Here is a 17,955-nt window from a genome sequence, read left to right as displayed (position 1 = left end):
TAAAATTTTGAAAACGAAGTAACTGATAAGCTCATGAAATTGTCCTTTTTCTCATCGAGACACAATGAAATGCATTCATGCCAGCAGAAATGCAAACATAAATGAAACGGAGGAATGTCGGATGCTTGAAAACCAAAAGAGTATTGCATAATGAATAGAGATGAATTAAAATGTGAAAAGAAAATGTTTAAATTTTTCGAAAATATTAATCTGTATTAAATTCTGGAAAAATATGTGAAAATCGCTGGAAACGATTGGTAATCAAATTAATCCAGAAAATAAAAATGAGATTTATTGTAACGAACAAAAACAACAAAAATTACTAGAAAAAAACGTCTATCCTAGGAGGATATTCCTATAACCAAACAAAATTTATTAAGTGGTTCGGAGCATCTTCGCCGCCTTTTTATCTGCCAAATCCTTCAACTGAGCATCAACTTTCTCTTTCCGGGCAACTAAAAATTCTTTCAATTCGACTGGATCCAAATCATGATATTGTACATCAATTCCCAATGTTCTACATGTTTTTATCAGCATTCGACAGATTTGTTCAAGCGGGACGTGTTGTAAAGCTTTATCTCGTGATTTGATTTTGGCGATTTCATACAGATGTTTTACCGTTAATTTTCCAACGATTTCGTCTGAAAAAAATGATTTAATTGCAAACTTTGAACATAAGATGCTTCTCACCTTTACTTGCTTTTCCTCTCCCAATACCAGCGGCTTGTTTCAAAAGCCATGTCGTCGTCGGTGTACAAATCTCCAAATCATATGTTCTATCTGGCTTTACAGTGATTCGTGTGGGAAGTGGGACTCCTTGTTTGAAATGGCCTGTTTCTTTGTTGAACTCTTTGCAAAAATTCGCGACATTGAGCCCACGTTGACCAAGTTGTGGTCCAAGTGGTGGAGCAGCCGACGCCATTTGTGCTCTGGAATTACATTATTATTTTACTTCTTTATTGAAAAATTAATTTTTTTAAACTAACTATACTTTTTTTGTGACTTCGGAATTGAGAGATAGGTTTGCAAATTTATGTGGAAAACACAATAATACTGAACTTTTCGGATTAGTTTTGAGATATGCTGAAGTATTTTTTTATTCCAATTAAAACTCACTTAATATTGGTTCTGAGTAACGCTCCATGAACAACTTTGACAATCTCCTTCTTTCTGACACGGGCCGCACCTTTGCTTGCCATTTTCTGAAAAGGCGTTGAAAATTGAAATTTCACAAATAGTCTTGGCAAGCAGAGGGATTTTTTAAGAAAGATGTAACAGCAGGAATATTAAAATTAATTAATTTGATATTTACGAAAACTCAGAAAAAAAAGAAGAAAAGATGACGAGCGCGCTTCAAAGAAAAATAATTCAGCTGAAAACAGTGAAAAACAAAAAAGCGAGCGAGCGGAGTGTCGTAGCGCGTGTTGTTTAGCGCGGCAAAGTTGCAAGTCTGGAAATTGCTGTAGTATCTGAAAATTCAAATAATATTACAATGTCATTTAGAAGAAAAATGTTTGGATTATAACACGTTAGACTATTCCCTTCGTTCTCTTTTATTTTAAAATGAAATATACCCTCTTAAAAATCAAATTATTGGTTTTCCCTCATTTTATAGTCCAATATAACGTACTACCTCACATATTATCAACTTCCAGTCTATTGAAAGGTTTCCCTAGACGCCTGCTAAAATCATTTGGTTTCATTTTAATCTTTAAATAGATTTCAACGATTTTTAATCATCCCTAACGGGAACGTCAAATTTTAAAATTTTGGAATTGTGTCAAATTTATGTTCAAGTTGACTTTTAATTACTAAAAGTTGTAGGTTTATATCTATGATATCATTTTTGGTGATTTAAACATGAATTAAGTTAAATAAGTCTCTAAAATCTATTTTAACAGTATTGGTTCCTGGTTAAATAAAATTGTCATTGCCTGAAATAATATCTAACGACATATGAAATTCTAATACAGTTGATATAGGAAATAATTTCCGAAACGCTCAGACTCATTAAATTCAAGATATTCTATAAAATGCATAGTTTTCTCTTTCCCCTACCTCTACCCAAATTGGTACGTCTAGCCCTAAATCAATCTAGTTTATATCTGGAGATGTGACGTCATATGAGAAGGTAACATCTTTCCCACTGTACCAAGTGATCATAAGGTAGTATCGATTGATTTTGGCTGAAAAAGGTGGCGTTTACAATGCTGGCAAAGATTATATGTTTCTGCTTTCATTCACTATTGACAACTCACTATTTAGTGGTGAACATTTGTTTCTAATATGGTTTTTTTTTCCTAGAATCTTAACCTAGAATCTTTCTTCAAAGTCCAAGCTACCGTACCTCTTCATTGCTTTTGCTGTCCTTTGGCTCTACTTTGACAACTTCTATCTAATTTATTTTTGGCATTTTAAAACAATTTATAATTTATATTACGTACGAAACGTTTTCATATATTTTCATAGTTGAATAATTTTTGATAAATTCAAAGATAACTGATAGTGACTGATATATGAGCTGTTAACAGGAAAAATACCGTAATCTAGATTTACCTGCCAATAATAATATTCATCGCAAAAAATCATAGATTCCAAACTTCCTGTACACTCCCCGCTTTTAATTATCAAATTTGAAATAGTTATTTATTTTAATTTCAGATCTCTCAACCACCGAAAAATAATACAAATGTCAAGACTTGCTGGACGTGTCGTATTCCCAGGAGAAGGTAAGTATTTCAATATTTCCAAAATTTTTTAATGGTTACCAAAACCAAATGTAGAAAATATTAAAGAAATTTAAAACCTTTCATAAAACGTTATAACAATTGACAAATCCACAAAAATATAAATATTGAAATTATTCAATTTTCAGCCGAGCCGCAATCCAGCTCTACAAACTCTCGTGCTCCTGAATCTTCAAGCAGCAGTCAAGAGACCCGACAACAAAATTTGGCCAACAGGTTCAAGCCTTCCAACAACTACCGTTCCAATCGTAATCAAGTTGAAGACGGAGAGACTACAAACTCCAATCGAGGAAAGCCACGTGGAAAAGGTCCAATCAGATACCAAGGGAACTACAGTGATCGATTTGTTGGAAGACAGGAGGAGGCTCCAAGAGCAGAAAAATCTGAGAGATCCGAACGACCTCAAAGATCAGAAAAACCTCAAGATCAAAATCAGAGAGAGCAAGTGAAGCCTCAGAGAAAACAAACCAAAAGAGTTGAGAATGTAGTTGCAAGTGAGGTAAGTGATTTAGGAAATATATATATCACATTGTCTAAATGACTACACTTACAGGAACTTCTTGAATTGGAAGATATCATTGATCAAATCAGTGATCTCAATGTTCGAAATGATAGATCAGCTGCACAGATTAGTAAGTTTCATGCTTAAAATATAAAATAGTTTGAAATAATAATCTACTTTCCAGAACGAAACATTCTTGGAAGCCACGATTTGATTGACACAATGGATGAAGATGACTGGCAAAAAGTGTGTGAATCAATGATCAAAACTGCTTTGGAGCAAGGCGAGCCCGAGTTCATTGCGGATTTGATGGTGGCGTTGTTCAGTAAGTTTTCGTTTTTTATTTTTAATTTCAAATTTGTGAAAAAAATCTGAAACAATTTTTGAGGGATATTATCCTCAAATCGATTAAAAAATTAAGTATCGAAATTTAAAAAAAAAGTTTTAAAAAAATTGAAAGCCATTGTTTGCAACTTCTGACTGATTAAAAAATTTACAAGAAAACTTAATTCCAAAAAATTAACTATGATGTTTGAATTTTTGCACCATATGAATAATTTAAAATACCCACTAATGCTACTTAAATTTTTTTGTTGAAAATACAAAATTGAATTTAAAAACTGTTATTTTCAGGTAACAAATTGTTTGCTGCCGTGATGTCTGATGAATTGATGAAGTACGTCACAAAGTACATCATGGAAGACGATGAAATGCCAATTCCTTCTCTTCTTTCTGCAATTCTTTGTGCTCACTGGCCCCGTCAATTGGCAAAAGCATTTGATAACATCAATCCAATTTTGTACACAATTGTTTGTCTTATCAAAGGATGGATTGAAGTTGTCAGAGAGGATACGGAGGTAAGTAAACCAAAAATAAAGTTTCAAATAATATTTTCAATTTTTCCAGAGATACTACAAAGAAGAGAAGAAGCCAAAGTACCAAGTAGCTCGTGAGGATTCATTTGAAGAGCCAACTCCAGAACCAAGCAAAGAAGAAGAAGAGAAAATCATTGAAGAACCAGAAATGGTGAACCGATGTGCAGTTGGACTATCCGATCTTTGTGATACTGCTCAACGTCAGCTCTGGGTCAACTGGATGACTGTCACAGATGAGATTTATCAATGTATTAAGCCATCGATCACTCATAATCCAAATATCACTGGATCTGTGAAGGGTCGTCTTTTGGATACTTTCCTTCAGATGAATCAATGGACAAAGAATCGGACAGCTTCTGTCAAGCACGCAGTAACTCAGACTGTTGGAACTTCTAATTAGTTTATGCTTTAATCGATGTTTTGTGTTTCTTTAAATTTTGAATTTTTGGTATAATTCATATCTTCTATCTTTTGTTCTTCTAAGTTCTTTTAAAATTTGATCTATAGAATCTATATACACATTCTTCATTTCTTACCTATCTACTCTAATAACCTAACCCTTTAACTGACGTCCCTTTTGTTCAATATACTTTTGATTTTTGACCTGCACTAAATTTTACCGTTCATGTAATAATGACATCATCCCCCTGTGCCAATGATTTCATGTCATTTTTTGTAATATCCCTCATTCCAAAAACCGATCTGTTATAATAATAAAGTGTCATTTTTAAAACGACTTTTGAACATTTTTGTATTTCGATTCGACCCTCACACCAAATAAAAAAACGAGACTGGGCGCTGCTAATCCAAATCGACTTAACTTTTCACATTCACCGGTTCTTTTTTGATTTTTCTTTCTTCAAGAAGATCATGCCTACATTTTCATATCAGAAAAACACGTGCGACATAGATTTTTTCTAGGATTTTGTAGGAAAAAAACATTTCCTTGTATTATTTTCACAGTTTCTGACTTGAAAAATTTATAAATGAATTGTCTTCATTTTTGTGCAGAATTTTAATAAAATTGAATACAGAAAATTAAATTGTCGTATTTCATCTAGAAGTATACTACAATATGTTGCATTCAAATATTTTACTTCGATTGCAAAAAAATCTCGGTTTATTCAAAATATCTTGTCAGTTTTCAATTTGTCGGTAAAACCAAAGACAAGAGACAGATATGGCAAAATGTCCAACATTTGGCAATCCAGTGCGAGACTAATAGAACAGTGTTCAGTCCAACTTTCTGCCAAGGTGGGGACTCCATTTTCTTATTCCAATGCACATTTGCCCAAAAACTGAATGGCTCCAGATTCGCATTCATTTGAAGCCTCAATCGAACCCAATAAAGAACATGTGTTCTAATGGGAAACTCTTAATCTCTACAATAGTCATTCTCTCGTCATTCTTTCACTCCTGACCACCTGTGTCTCTCCCTTTTCAGTTAAAATTTTCAATATTTTGTCCCCTGATTAAAGGGTTTTCTGTGAAGTCGTTAAAATCGAGATTAATGATAAGAATAGACGGAGACAACGAGACGAGAATTTGTTGGAAAAATACGGTAAAGGAGGTGTGACGAAAAGTCAAAAAGGCGGAAAATTGAAAAGATATGATACAATTTCTTGCCTTTCTTCTCACCTTCTTCCCTCTTTCTCGCCAATTTTTTTGTTGTCTGCTTCAATATTGTTACAGATTTTATAACTTTTTGGGATTATGATGCAAATTTAAAACTAATTTCTTGTAATTTTTATACTTCCCTGTAAAGAAAAATTTTTTTAAAGCATTTTTAAATTCTTCAATTATTTTCAATGAGAACTAATGAATACTGTATATTCTCTATTAGTTCTGCACTCAGCCGATTTTGAAGATATCAAAAAACAATTCACTACAAAACTATAGATAAAAGATTGAACTTCATTTCTTCAGTTGATAATTTTTAATAATACAAAAAACAATCGAGATATGAGCAGCCAAAGTTGAACACTGGGTGCTGCACGAACAGATAATATACGGTAGTTGGTTTTACTCACCCTGGAATTGTTTTCCTGCTACTACTCTGAAAACCAACAAAAAAAAAACAAAATTAGATTGAAAGTAATTTATAAATGTTTTTTCATATTTTATCATTTGAATTGATAATAAAAACAGTAGTTTCAGCAAAGTTACATAGTATTTTCTGAAATTATTGATTTTTGCTTATAAAATCTACAATTTTCAACATTTTTGTTTAAAATTTTGAAAAAGTTTCACTCCTTTGAGTCCTCTATTAGGTTGCGAAAAAATTTTTCAAAAATATTGGCTCATCTCCAAAATTGTCCTTCGCTCTGAAAAACGAAAGTGGACCTTTGCCTTCCGAAAAAATGGGCGAAAAAAATGAAATTGAGCTTTTTGGATCGAAAATAATATTTTTAGAATGCTGAGAACACGTTAAACACGAATATCATGTTTATTTTGAGATCCGGATGCTCTGAAAATGTCTGACATAGATTTATAAAAAGCATAGATTTATTTTCATTTTCAACGTGAAAGTTTTGTCTCTATAAATGTTGAGATTCTTTTGGAATCTAAAAGCTGCACAAAACTTTCACGTTGAAAATGAAAAATAAATCTATGCTTTTTTAAATCCATTTTAGTCATTTTCAGATAATTTGGATCTCAAAATTAACACGATATTCGTGTTTAACGTGCTCTTAGCATTCTAAAAAGTATTTTTTCGACCCAAAAAGTTCAATTTCATTTTTTCGCGAATTTTTGGGAAGGTAAAGGCCTTCGTTTTTCAGAGCGAAAGACGATTTTGGAGAAAAACTGTATGTAACTTCTCTGAAATTAATGATATTAATATGTATTTTAATCTCAAAATAAACAAATGTTTATACAATCATTATTACTTTATTTTGTTTTGATAGCATCTGTCATCTTTGAAATATGAAAGCCAACAGATTTGTGCAATACTTTTTTTTGACACATTTCCAGAATTGTACTTTTCTCCATGTTGTGTCAAAATTTCTTTTAGGAACTTTATATAGACATATAGAGAAATGCTTGTACTATCTGGAAACAATTTCACTTTGGATCCAAAATTTCAAACAGTTACTGAAAAACTGCCTAAAAATCGAAATGTGACATGCGCCAATCTGCACTTTGATATTTGAGCCGGTTCTTGAGCAAATTTTCGAATTTCTTGGGACTGAAATGATTTTGAACTAGCATTCCACTGAGTCTCGGAAACGTCCTAGTGCCTACGCTTTAGTTTCAAAAACTCAAAGCAAAAAAAATTTAGTTGCCAAAAACAATTTTTTAAACCAGCCCTATTTATTTTTCATTTATAAAAATTATCGAATATAAAAAGCAAACGAATGGATGAAGGAAATTTCAAAGAAACCCTTTTCATCCATCGATATCCGTCATTTTCTCATCAAAAAGTTGGAGGGCTCCATTTATTGGCAATGTGCTCAAGAGCTCTCATTTAATTGCCTCTATCCCTTTTTACTCATCTTTTTCATTCCATTTTTGGTTTTCCAAAAATAACTTTTGGTTGTTTTATTTGTAGTGTGAATTACGATTCTAAAAATTGAAATTGCTAAATCCATTTTTATCGACTTCACTGCATAAAAAAACTTAAACCTACAATTAGTGCTAAACTTTGGCCAAAAACAAATAAATTATTTTACAGAAAAAAAAAGAAATAATAATAATTTTCAATTTGCTCTAAAATAAATAATTTTGATACAGAAAAAAAATATTCGAGCAAAGAATTGGGACAAAAATTTGGTAAATTTCTTCCACAGATTCCCATGAGTTTTCTGACGATAATCAAATTTGTGGGAAACAATCCACTTGTAAAAATATCAAGATTTTACCAAAGGTACTCCAAAAGCGAGCCGACGTCTGATTTTAGGAAATCTCAGTTCTGATCCCCAACGGGCATTTTTTTGTGATCCGAAGAAAACATTTCTTACCTGATGTTGTATCTCTGGAGAGAATCCGAATTATACTTTAAATCATGCAAACTGAATTTTTTTTTGAAATCGAATCCCTCATCAGAAAAATTCGAGATCAGTAACCCAAAGAATAACATGGTTTTTGTCTGTTTTGTTATGTCATTAGATCAAAGAAAAGATCATTCCATTTATCGCCTTTTTTCTTCTTCCTCTTCTATCGTCCTTCTCTCATTCTTTAGTTTATCACCAAGTTTTTCATTTCTTTGTTTTTACATATTGTTTCATTCAATTTTCTTCAACTACATACATATGTCGTAGTATTATTTTGCAAAAAAAAACATTAAAATGTTAATTTTCATTTCAGTTTCAGAAACATCGTTAACTATTTGTTTATTAAAATTATTCACATTTAATTAGATTTTCCGAATATAAGCTGAAAAAGGTGGGTACGTTTTGTACGTCCTGTTCATTCAAAAGTTCGATAGTAGGTAGGCACGGCTTTTGGCATACGCACCTGCCTACGCATTTTATTGCATTCTTGAGCAGTTTCGAAATTATAAAAAAATAGTGTGTTTTCCCAGTCTACTTTTTTTAAAACTGTTACTTTGCAAATCTCATCGCTTTGTATTATAGAAAAAAAACAACTTTTTATTTTTTCTTATTTTCAGAACAGTGACCAGATCTACCGAATATAGCAGATCTCTAATTTCAGTCTGAAAAATGCCGGTATGTTATACATCTTATTTATTATCATCCCTATTTATCCAATTCGTCGAAAACTTTTTTCAATCAAAAGGGGGATCAACGTGAGAACTGTTGCACCCGTTTTGATTCGTGCGAGACGTGAGAAGAGTGAAAGGATGGGGATGAACTTTTTGAATGAAAAATGATAAAAAATAAGATAAACTGGACAGAAAATGTGTGATTAGTTATGACTTCGAGTTGAATAGCGATTAGGTGAGTTTGGACTATTTTTCTTCAATAATTTTGTAAACTGCGTTTCTGTAATTCTAAGAAAATACTTAAATTTTAAAATTTATTTAAAATATATTAAAAACATACATGCTTTATATTCAAGTTGTTCATCGATCGGGCTTTTCCATACTCTACAAAATTAATATCCCAGAGCTCAACGGCATCTTCTGAAGATGCACCAATCACATCAACAGCATGGATGAATTGGAAAGATGTATTTTTGAAATGTGTCCAGCCAATGTTGGCTGTTGTTCTATTACTCCGATTTTCAAGTATTGTTGATGAAGCCGGATTTAGTAAGTTTCCATTTAACTATTTGATAATCATATTGTTTTTCAGCAACAACAATTATTCTTGTCTTCTTCACATTTCTGGTCAGTTTGGTAACCGGATGGTCAGCATGTACAGTTGTTTCAAGGAAAAGCTCAGAAGTTGGATTTGTGAAAACAGTAAGAGTTTTAAATCACATTCAGTGTAGGAATAAGCCCAAATTTCAGATGCTGGCCTACTCAAGCACAGAATTTGCAATTTCATTTTCTATAATCTATCTCTTTTGTCTTCTCGTGGCCACTAGTACATTCCTGACATCAGCTGCTGAAGCTGTTCTTCATATTTTCTCAACATTTTCTCTCGAATTACTTGATGGAGCTACTCATGATCTACGTCTTGTTTCTTCTGGTGAGCTTTTTTTTGTAAAAAGGTTACGCAAAATGGGTCCAAAACGCTGAATATCTGTAAAAGTGTGATTTTTGAAAAAAACAAATTAAAATCAGTATTAAATGCTCAAAGTTTTTGACTGTAAATAAATCAGTTTCAAAAATTTTAAGAATTTTCTGGAACTCCTTTTTTCCAAAACTACAGTAATCCCTCAGTACAGTGTTCATCTACTATCCTCAATTTGTCTTACTATATTCAAAATCTCTAATTTCCAGTGTTATCCCTCATCACCTTGGCACTTTGCATGGTCCGTAATCGAAATGCTCGATTTGTCCGAACTTTTATATTTGCTCTGACCTGTATTGCCATTGCACTTCAACTTTCATCTGTAATGTTTCGATATGGAGAATATCAACTTCGTCGAGTTTCTGACCGTAATGCCATGATTCCATCTCCACCGAACGAAGAGATTTCCACAATTTTCGCCCAATTATTTCCGGCAGCAATGTGTGGTTTAACAATCTTAAATATTGGCTCAAAGCTTCAAAATACTGCTCCACGCGGAGCTCTTATTGCAATTGCCGTCAGTGCTTGTTTCTATGGAGCTGCTGCTATGTTGGATTATGTCGAATTTTTTGCAAGAACTTCAACTTCAAATAGTACCGGTTCAGCTGAATATAATGAGGTAAGAATAAAACATAAATCTGAATTTAGTAAACCAATTTTTAAAGTTTCTATCCTATATCTACACAACTGTTCCAATGGCTATTGTTATCACTTTGGCATGTGTATTATCTGCAGTTTCAACTTTAAAATATGCAGCCGTAATTCTTCAATCACTTGGACGGTCTAATCAATGTAGATGCATACTTTGGTTAGCAAAAGGTTTTGGTGAAAGAGATATTCCAATTAGATGTCTTCTTCTTTTATCAACAGTACAAATATTAGTTTCGGCAATTGGTAAGCGAGACATTTAAACTTCAGCGCAACGATTTTTGTTTAGGTTCCTACGACATTCTCTGCATTCCGACAACAGTTTTCTACTTATTTGCATATGCTCTCTTCAATTTCTACGTTTTCCTGGTAAAGCTGTCAGATCCCGGTAAAATTAAAACAAAATTCAGAAAAAATTGAAATATTCAGAAATCCCATCACCACCGACACTGCTCTCGTTAGCAATATCAGCTGCATGTTTCATTGCCTCACTCTACACAAATCGTCATCTTGCTCTGTTTATCGCCTCCATTTTTGCAATATCGTATTGTTCTCTACTTTATATTATTCGACGTAAGTTTCTAAACAATATTCCACTAAAAAATTTGACTGAAAATGCTTTTCGTTGTTTCAAAATTATTTTAAAATTGGGGACTTCGCAAATTTCACCTGATTTTCTACATTTTGCCAATATAAATTGTTTTTTGATAAAACTGATAGTGAGATATAAACCGTGAAAGTTTGGTTGCTGAAGTTTAACCACAGCTCATCAAATTTCCCAATCTTCTTCCATTTTGACTTCTCTAGGTGAACGCAATGAAGATGGAGAAGAATGCCCCAAATCAATGTATTCATCAGTACTTGAACAAATGCATGAACTTCAACAAGAACCTGATTCCCGACGTCATTTCCATCCACAAATTCTTCTTCTTTCGGGAAGTCCTGCTGCTCGTCCAGGGCTCGTGGACTTTGCGCACTCAATTACACGTGGAAAATCTCTTCTCATCTGCGGATATATCATTCCGGTAAGTGCATCTAACTGTTCACAATTGTTCAAAAATTCGAAGGAAAAATGATTAGAGGCAAGTTTAAATTTTGAAACTGTGTAGAAGACTTTCAGAAAATTAGTAACAAAGTAGAACAGCCAATGACATGGACAGAATATTTGATGCAGGTAAAAGAGTGTATTAATTGGTAACTAAAAGTAGATATTAGCTACTCAAATTCTGGATTTCTTCAAAAATCGATTGGAGCCAACGAGTATGTGAAGCTTTTCTCAAAATATTGATTCAGACTAATATCTTTTTAAAATTTGCATATGTTTTTGTCACTATTTGTTCTGCTTTGAATGTTAAACTTATTCTAAACAAAATTTTAAAATTCAAGGAGGAATTTTTAACATCGTTCATAACACTTTATGTACAGTCTAAATAAATAAAGTCATATTTTTCCAGCAAAGCCCATGTTCTCGAAGTTACTTGCTCCAACTGAAAATCGACAAGCAAATCAATGACTGGCTCCGAGCACGTGAAGTGAACGCGTTTGGAGCAGCAATTTGTTGTACGAAGCAGGCAGAAGGCGCCAATATTTTGTTGCAGGTAAAATATTCGAATGTGCCAAGTGCTAGATTAACTATAAAATTTCCAAAATGATAGTTTTATTGTGGGTTTTCCAAAAAAGGTCACGGTGCGAATTATCTCGTGCTATAAATATGAATAGATTAACCAACACAACCAAAATTTTCAGACCGCAGGTCTTGGCCGTCTCCGTCCGAATATTTTAATGTTGGGATACAAAACTGGATGGGAGAAGCTGAGTAAAGAATCAATATCAGAATATTATGGAATGCTATCAAATGCATTTGATAAACAAGTTGGAGTGATAATCTTTAGAAATGAGGCTTCTGGTTTCGATGTGACGTCATCTATCAGGAAAAATGGAGCCCCGATCAATGATGATGAGGATTTGGCAGAATATGTTGATAGGTGAGATATAGATTCTCATTTGAAATTTTTTTATTGAGACAATTTTTTAAATCGAAGTTTTAAAATTTTTTATATCAACATTCAGATCATATAAACCCAATAAATCAAAAATAAATAGTTAGAAATCCCGAATCATTGATACTTTCCAAATCTTTTATAGATCTTGCATAAAAAATGAACATTCGATCTCCTTTTTCCATTATAGTTCCTCGCTTTACATTAAGTTTCACATGACCTTTTCCACGAATATACTTCCTTGAAAAATGTCCATCTAACTGATCTCCTGGATTTGAGAAGCTTATCTATAATATTTGTAATATCAAACTCTTTTTACATTAAAAAAAACTCACATCAATCGCTATTTTATCGCTTGTAAGATTCTTGATATAAAAAGTTAAAATTCCATCTGTTTCCGATGTGCGATGGTCTTCATATTTGAGAATATTTTTAACTGATTGAAATCCAAAACTTTGTGCAATTTCTTGCTCAAAAAGGCTTTTCGCTGGAGGTAATCGATCGTTTATGACAAATGCTAGACTTAAATACAAGAATCCAAAAGCAATCATTGTGATGCTAAGACTCTACAAAACCAGAAAGTTAATCCAGAAAATCCAGAAAAGTTAAAATCCACCCAGAGAAGGAATAAAGGGAATTTTGCTTTAAAAATATATTTTCTAAAAACCAAATGTTTCAGCATTTTCTTTGTGTAGTATTGATCGATTCAAAGCAACATTTCACACAAGTCACTTTCCAAAAAAAAACACAAACCTTTGAAAAATCTTCATAGTCGACAACTTTAAAACCAATTAAAATAATTGTAACAACCCAACTGAGAGTTGAAGCACTATCAGTACAGTTTCCAGAACGGCACAGAATTTTGATGTAAAACATTGATGAAGCATGAGTTAAATAAAAAGCAAGGAAGAATAATATGATTGAGATTTTTGGAATTATTTGTGTCATCTGGAAAAAATTAGTGAAGGTTCCTGTAGTTCACAACAGGACAATTTTAAATTTCGTCTTCCAATTTACACCTACCAATGATTTATCACTTTTCGATTCATCTCCTGATTCTGCAAAAAAGCATGTAGCCAAAGAAGCTGAACAAAAGCTCTGCGCAAATAATCCATAAACTATGAAAGTTTTAGGCTCGAATTTTTTATTATCAAATTGATAATTCGCCGAAAGAAAAACAAGAACAGCACCAAGTGAAGCAATATATAAAGCTGCGGTCAAAGAAAGATCAAATGCCAATACAAATGACAAAATATAAGTGTAAAATACACCAAGACCAGTTAATTGACAACATGTTGAGACACTTTCCAAAGCAGTTTCTAGCATTTTTATGGAGAATTGAAAAAATAAAATAAATAAAATATCTAGATTCTGACTTTATGAGACTAAAATTGTATTTATATGATTTCTTAGTATTATTCAATTTTTCGAAAGGATTATCCATGCTTCTGAAAACTACAAAAAACCTCAATTTGATACAATTTCAGTGCCACTCCAAAACTAGCCGACCAGGGGAGTCAGAAGAAAGATGGTTTGTTCATTTAAAGCCTCCTCTTAAAAAAAAAGCAATTAATTTGCAGTGCCACGTGGAAAACTGCTGAACACATTCAGAAAAATGTCGATGGCTGTGAATAAAGTGAGAGAAACCTTTTGAAAACTGATGGAAAATTTTATTTTTAGGATCTTGAATCAGGTGGCCGCCGTTCTACAAGCAGTAGTACTCGATTCCAAGTTATTGATAAACACAGTATTTCGGAACCCGATCAGAAAATTATTATGGCACAAATGTTCAGATTTAGGAAGAGAATTCCGAACGCGAGAATTGGTAATTTTTATTTCTCCCCCTTTCAGTTTTTGTTTTAATTTTGCAGCATTTTCTTAAAAACCCTACATTTATATGTTACAGATGTGTTTTGGCTCCGTGAAGCTGGTGGATTGACAATGCTTGCACCATATTTATTGACTCAAGCTGGAAGTTTCTTGGAAGGAGCACATATTCGAGTATTCACAAAAACTGATGGAAAAGATAATAAGAGGGTTTGTTCATTTATCTTATCAGACTTTTGGGATTCAAAAAAATTGGAGAAAACTTGCTTTTATGCCATTCTGGAATTTTTCAACTTTAGATTCGAAATACGGTCCCCGGTCTCGACACGACCGAAGCTTCACAGCTACAGTACCCACGAGCATTTCGTTTTTTATAATATCTCCTATCTAGTTTTTCTCTAAACTTTTGCGTTATAAACGAAGAGTAAATATGAAACCATTGAAACAACAAATTCGAAACACTAGTGGGTACTGTAGCTAAAGTTTCCATCGTGTCGAGACCGGGTACCGTATTTTAGGTCAAAAGTCGTAAGATTTGAAATAGTTTGGAATCAAGCTTACTTCGGATTACTGTAGCGGATAATTTTCAGATAAACGAGGAACAAAAGAACATGGCTGCAATTCTTCGAAAGTTCCATATCGACTCTTCAGATCTTCATATTCTTCCAGAATTTTCGAAACCTCCGTGCAAACAGACGTTAGTTTCAAGATCTTCCTAGATTTTAAAGTGTTAAAAATGTCTATAGATACGATGAATTCCGAGCAAAAATTGACAAATACAAGGTGGAAACCAGCAGCAGTGGTGAGCCTGTAGACGGATCATTTGATAATGTGAGTTTATCTATATTAGAGCACATGCGTTACTCAGAATTTTGAATTTTCAGAATCAAATATTCAATTTGCGAGAGAAGACTAGAAGCTTCTTGCGTGCATCGGAACTTATTCGAGAACACAGTTCAGATGCTGATCTGATTGTTTGGTGAGATTTGATTTGTTTTCAATTTTTCATATTCATAGTTACAGTACTCTTCCATCAGCTCGTCCTGAAATCCCATCACCAATTTATCTCGGATGGATCGATATGCTCTCCCGTCAGACACCCCCGACATGCCTTGTACGTGGAAATCAAGTCTCGATGAGTGCTCTTCGTTTGAAATTCCCGTAATTCTCAATTAATTAGTCGCATTTCAAATTGTTTCTCTACGGGCGAGTCGGACGACGATTGATTTCGTGATTGTTATTGTTCACGGTGATGATGATTATGATAATGTAAATAAGTTTTATGAATTCAATAAACAGCTCTCTATTTTCAACTTTAAAACATTAAAATACAACGTATACTCACAAGAAATGAAATCACAGGCAATAATTGAATTTGGTAGGGCCAGTTGGATAAGGCACAGAGTGGAATTGGGAATTAAACATATGATAGTGAGGAAAAATCGCGATTTTGGGTAAACGATATACATTGAAATCATTTTTAAATATTGGTAATATTATTCAGAAGCTTATCGCCAGTTATCAATGCACTTGTAGTGATAAGTGCAACATTCGGAAGATTTTCTCGAATAATTGCCAATTCCGATCGTGTTAGTCCTCCAATAACGAACACACAGGTCCCTCTGCCATCTCTTTCAGCAATCAAATCTGATTTATCTCCAATTACAGTTTTTGGCCAGCCGACCCATTTCACTCGATCTCCTTCTTCAAGCATTTTACATAAAAGTGGTGAGAATCCACTGTAGGCGTAGGCCATATCATCAAGTTTTGCTTCACTGAACTCTTCTGGCAACATATCGTGATTTTTCTTCATTTGTTGGAACATCATTTGAGCATATTCACATTGCATCTTTCCGCCACCTCCTTTTTCACGAATCAATCCCATTTTCTGCATTTTCAGAACTTTATTCAAAGCTGAAGATCCATAACTTTGATTGACAATTCGACGATAGTGTTGGAGAACTGATGGTTTCAGGCCACCACATGTCAGAGAATGAACTGAAATGAGGCGAAGAACAGCATTCAATGGAGAAGCATCAAAGATGAGATCTTCGATTAGTGGAATCGCTTTATCGCTGTCAGAATATTCAAGGAGATCTGAAATATAATAAATACTTACAGAAAAATAATTAGAATTTTGAACCTCGTTCCAATTTAATCGAATCCGACTGCTTACAGTACACATGTGATTGAATCATTTCGGCAAGTCGCATGTGCACTTCAATCATCTTTTTTCGATTAATAATTTTTGGCATTTTCTTGACTAAAACCGAATATTCAGCAACTGACATCTTATCTCGATCGAACTGAAATTTAAAAATAAATATTTTGTGATCAGTGTTAATAACCAACCTGTTCGTCATCTCTAATTTCAGCCAAAACTTTTGATGCTTCAATACTGACAGCATTAATATGGGAATGTTTCAGTCTATGATACACCTCATCAATCAAATAAACTTCTTTTTCTTGAAACGGATCTCCATCTTTTTCGTTTTTAAATTCCATTTCTGGCACTTTTACAGAATTCACCATTCCAATTCCATAAATCTCATCAAGAAGTCCATAAAATGTCAGCTGAGAGAGCATTGGTGTGAGTGGATCCATCCATCGATCGATTAGAACGATTCGATTAATTTTGAGAAGACCTTCAATTGGATCCAGATTTTTCGTCATACTATCCGCTTCAGCAGAATTTCTAATTTTTCCCATCATTTTGGCAACGTCTGAAGCCCATTTTCCTTTTGCATATATTGACATTGGACGTTGATTTGATGATGAAGAACGTCCACGACACATATCAATTAGTTGATTTAATGCAACAGCGCATTTATGTAGATGGGTCCAATCTCCGTTTATCAGAAGTCTGGAAATATTAAATTACGTTTTAGAAATGATTTTTTTGAAAATATCTGTATTAATAAGACGTTTTTAAATAATTTAATCAGCTAAAAAATACCTTGCAGCTATTTGAGGACTGGAGAGTGATAGACATTCGCCGTCTCGTGGCAACCAGCACAATGGAATTTCTTTTACCGATTCCAAACGTTCCCAATACTGAAAGATATTTAATTGATTATAATAAACTTTTGTCAAACAATACTTTTCCTTCTGCCCTCGTTTTCAGACTTTCTCGAACGACAAACCACGCCTCGGGAATGAAGAACACTTGGTACAGGATTTTCTGAACATTTTAGTGTAAAATTGTTAGAATTTTTTCTTTTCTTACCGAGTCATTCCGCACGTTATCAATATAATCACATAGTAAATCCAGTGAAACCATTGTCGGAGCCAAAAAGAAAACGACGTGTGGAGTGGAGGCGGACTTTTTGGTTTCGATTGAATGATTTGCAACAACTCCATGGGCAGCAAGAACTGATGCACCGGCAAACTGAAATTAAAACTTTTTTTTCAATTTTATGTACTTTAAAATATATTTTCTACTAACCAGATTAACTCTGTGCATTACACTCCTATCCCGATCCCAAACAATTGTTTTATTCCCGTCTAAGGAGTCGAGCACTGAGAAAAGAAGATTCCTACTGTATTCATTTGCACTTTTGATTTCGCTCTGAAATAAAAAAAAAATGAATAGAATTGTGAAAAATTTATTTTTAGAAAACTAACAGTCCCTTCCCAGTTGAGAATTGCAGCTGCATCATCTCTGTCTTCATTGGCTGCCATATAAAATTGAGAGAATTAATATTTCAAATAGGTTAA

The 17,955-nt window shown here is 33.4% G+C and overlaps 5 protein-coding genes and 1 non-coding gene across 7 annotated transcripts; 3 read left to right on the top strand and 3 right to left on the bottom strand.

The window, feature by feature from the left end:
- Positions 1-278: 278 nt before the first annotated feature.
- On the bottom strand, positions 279-1,202 carry mrpl-11 (Large ribosomal subunit protein uL11m). Its single transcript, NM_066522.5, has 3 exons — positions 1,117-1,202; positions 691-929; positions 279-641 (listed from the first exon to the last, which is right to left on the bottom strand). The coding sequence occupies exons 1-3, from the start codon at positions 1,197-1,199 to the stop codon at positions 376-378; spliced, it is 588 nt and encodes a 195-aa protein (NP_498923.1). The 5' UTR covers positions 1,200-1,202; the 3' UTR covers positions 279-375.
- Positions 1,203-2,661: 1,459 nt separating this feature from the next.
- B0303.14 (uncharacterized protein) lies at positions 2,662-4,853 on the top strand. Its single transcript, NM_066521.7, has 6 exons — positions 2,662-2,729; positions 2,876-3,246; positions 3,301-3,379; positions 3,434-3,574; positions 3,883-4,106; positions 4,156-4,853. The coding sequence occupies exons 1-6, from the start codon at positions 2,690-2,692 to the stop codon at positions 4,522-4,524; spliced, it is 1,224 nt and encodes a 407-aa protein (NP_498922.1). The 5' UTR covers positions 2,662-2,689; the 3' UTR covers positions 4,525-4,853.
- A 3,878-nt stretch (positions 4,854-8,731) lies between these two features.
- On the top strand, positions 8,732-15,546 carry B0303.11 (Solute carrier family 12 protein B0303.11). 2 transcript variants are annotated; one of them, NM_001312926.3, is made up of 20 exons: positions 8,732-8,791; positions 9,192-9,336; positions 9,380-9,489; positions 9,538-9,718; positions 9,973-10,382; positions 10,429-10,657; positions 10,701-10,799; positions 10,841-10,984; positions 11,219-11,436; positions 11,532-11,585; positions 11,866-12,009; positions 12,158-12,396; positions 13,899-13,942; positions 13,992-14,047; positions 14,092-14,236; positions 14,318-14,448; positions 14,829-14,935; positions 14,985-15,069; positions 15,123-15,217; positions 15,262-15,546. In NM_001312926.3, the coding sequence occupies exons 1-20, from the start codon at positions 8,786-8,788 to the stop codon at positions 15,401-15,403; spliced, it is 2,784 nt and encodes a 927-aa protein (NP_001299855.1). In that variant the 5' UTR covers positions 8,732-8,785; the 3' UTR covers positions 15,404-15,546. The 2 variants fall into 2 exon arrangements, with proteins under 2 accessions (NP_001299855.1, NP_001380181.1); NM_001392160.1 differs by lacking the exon at positions 11,532-11,585 and having other exon boundaries at positions 8,734-8,791; positions 15,262-15,539.
- On the top strand, positions 9,745-9,969 carry B0303.17. Its single transcript, NR_052557.1, has one exon. It is a non-coding gene; the product is annotated as an Unclassified non-coding RNA B0303.17 (non-coding RNA).
- Positions 12,412-13,781, bottom strand: B0303.16 (uncharacterized protein). Its single transcript, NM_001047372.2, has 4 exons — positions 13,435-13,781; positions 13,165-13,359; positions 12,747-12,977; positions 12,412-12,698 (listed from the first exon to the last, which is right to left on the bottom strand). Exons 1-4 carry the CDS (start codon positions 13,735-13,737, stop codon positions 12,501-12,503), a joined length of 927 nt encoding a protein of 308 aa, NP_001040837.1. The 5' UTR covers positions 13,738-13,781; the 3' UTR covers positions 12,412-12,500.
- On the bottom strand, positions 15,505-17,919 carry vps-33.1 (Vacuolar protein sorting-associated protein 33A; the record flags this gene model as incomplete). The annotated part of the gene is made up of 8 exons (NM_066519.5): positions 15,505-16,335; positions 16,382-16,544; positions 16,591-17,101; positions 17,195-17,292; positions 17,339-17,419; positions 17,465-17,626; positions 17,684-17,806; positions 17,863-17,919. The coding sequence occupies 8 exons, from the start codon at positions 17,917-17,919 to the stop codon at positions 15,719-15,721; spliced, it is 1,812 nt and encodes a 603-aa protein (NP_498920.2). The 3' UTR covers positions 15,505-15,718.
- Positions 17,920-17,955: the final 36 nt, after the last annotated feature.

This window comes from Caenorhabditis elegans, chromosome III (assembly GCF_000002985.6).
Source record: "Caenorhabditis elegans chromosome III".
NCBI classification, from domain to species: Eukaryota; Metazoa; Nematoda; class Chromadorea; order Rhabditida; family Rhabditidae; genus Caenorhabditis; species Caenorhabditis elegans.
The sequence above is the reverse complement of the archived record's forward strand: the minus strand, read 5'-3'. Positions and strand labels throughout refer to the sequence as shown.

Bases quoted from the DNA above. Each gene is read 5' to 3' on its own strand.
- mrpl-11 (NM_066522.5), bottom strand. From the start codon at position 1,199: ATGGCAAGCAAAGGTGCGGCCCGTGTCAGAAAGAAGGAGATTGTCAAA. The intron at 930-1,116 runs GTGAGTTTTAAT...ATGTAATTCCAG, and splicing joins TTACTCAGAACCAATATTAA to AGCACAAATGGCGTCGGCTG. The intron at 642-690 runs GTGAGAAGCATC...CATTTTTTTCAG, and splicing joins GAGAGGAAAAGCAAGTAAAG to ACGAAATCGTTGGAAAATTA.
- B0303.14 (NM_066521.7), top strand. From the start codon at position 2,690: ATGTCAAGACTTGCTGGACGTGTCGTATTCCCAGGAGAAG. The intron at 2,730-2,875 runs GTAAGTATTTCA...TTCAATTTTCAG, and splicing joins TGTCGTATTCCCAGGAGAAG to CCGAGCCGCAATCCAGCTCT. The intron at 4,107-4,155 runs GTAAGTAAACCA...CAATTTTTCCAG, and splicing joins TTGTCAGAGAGGATACGGAG to AGATACTACAAAGAAGAGAA.
- B0303.11 (NM_001312926.3), top strand. The intron at 14,936-14,984 runs GTTAGTTTCAAG...AAATGTCTATAG, and splicing joins AAACCTCCGTGCAAACAGAC to ATACGATGAATTCCGAGCAA. The intron at 15,070-15,122 runs GTGAGTTTATCT...TTGAATTTTCAG, and splicing joins TAGACGGATCATTTGATAAT to AATCAAATATTCAATTTGCG.
- B0303.16 (NM_001047372.2), bottom strand. From the start codon at position 13,737: ATGCTAGAAACTGCTTTGGAAAGTGTCTCAACATGTTGTCAATTAACT. The intron at 12,978-13,164 runs GTTTGTGTTTTT...CTGGTTTTGTAG, and splicing joins ACTATGAAGATTTTTCAAAG to AGTCTTAGCATCACAATGAT. The intron at 12,699-12,746 runs GTGAGTTTTTTT...CAAATATTATAG, and splicing joins GCGATAAAATAGCGATTGAT to ATAAGCTTCTCAAATCCAGG.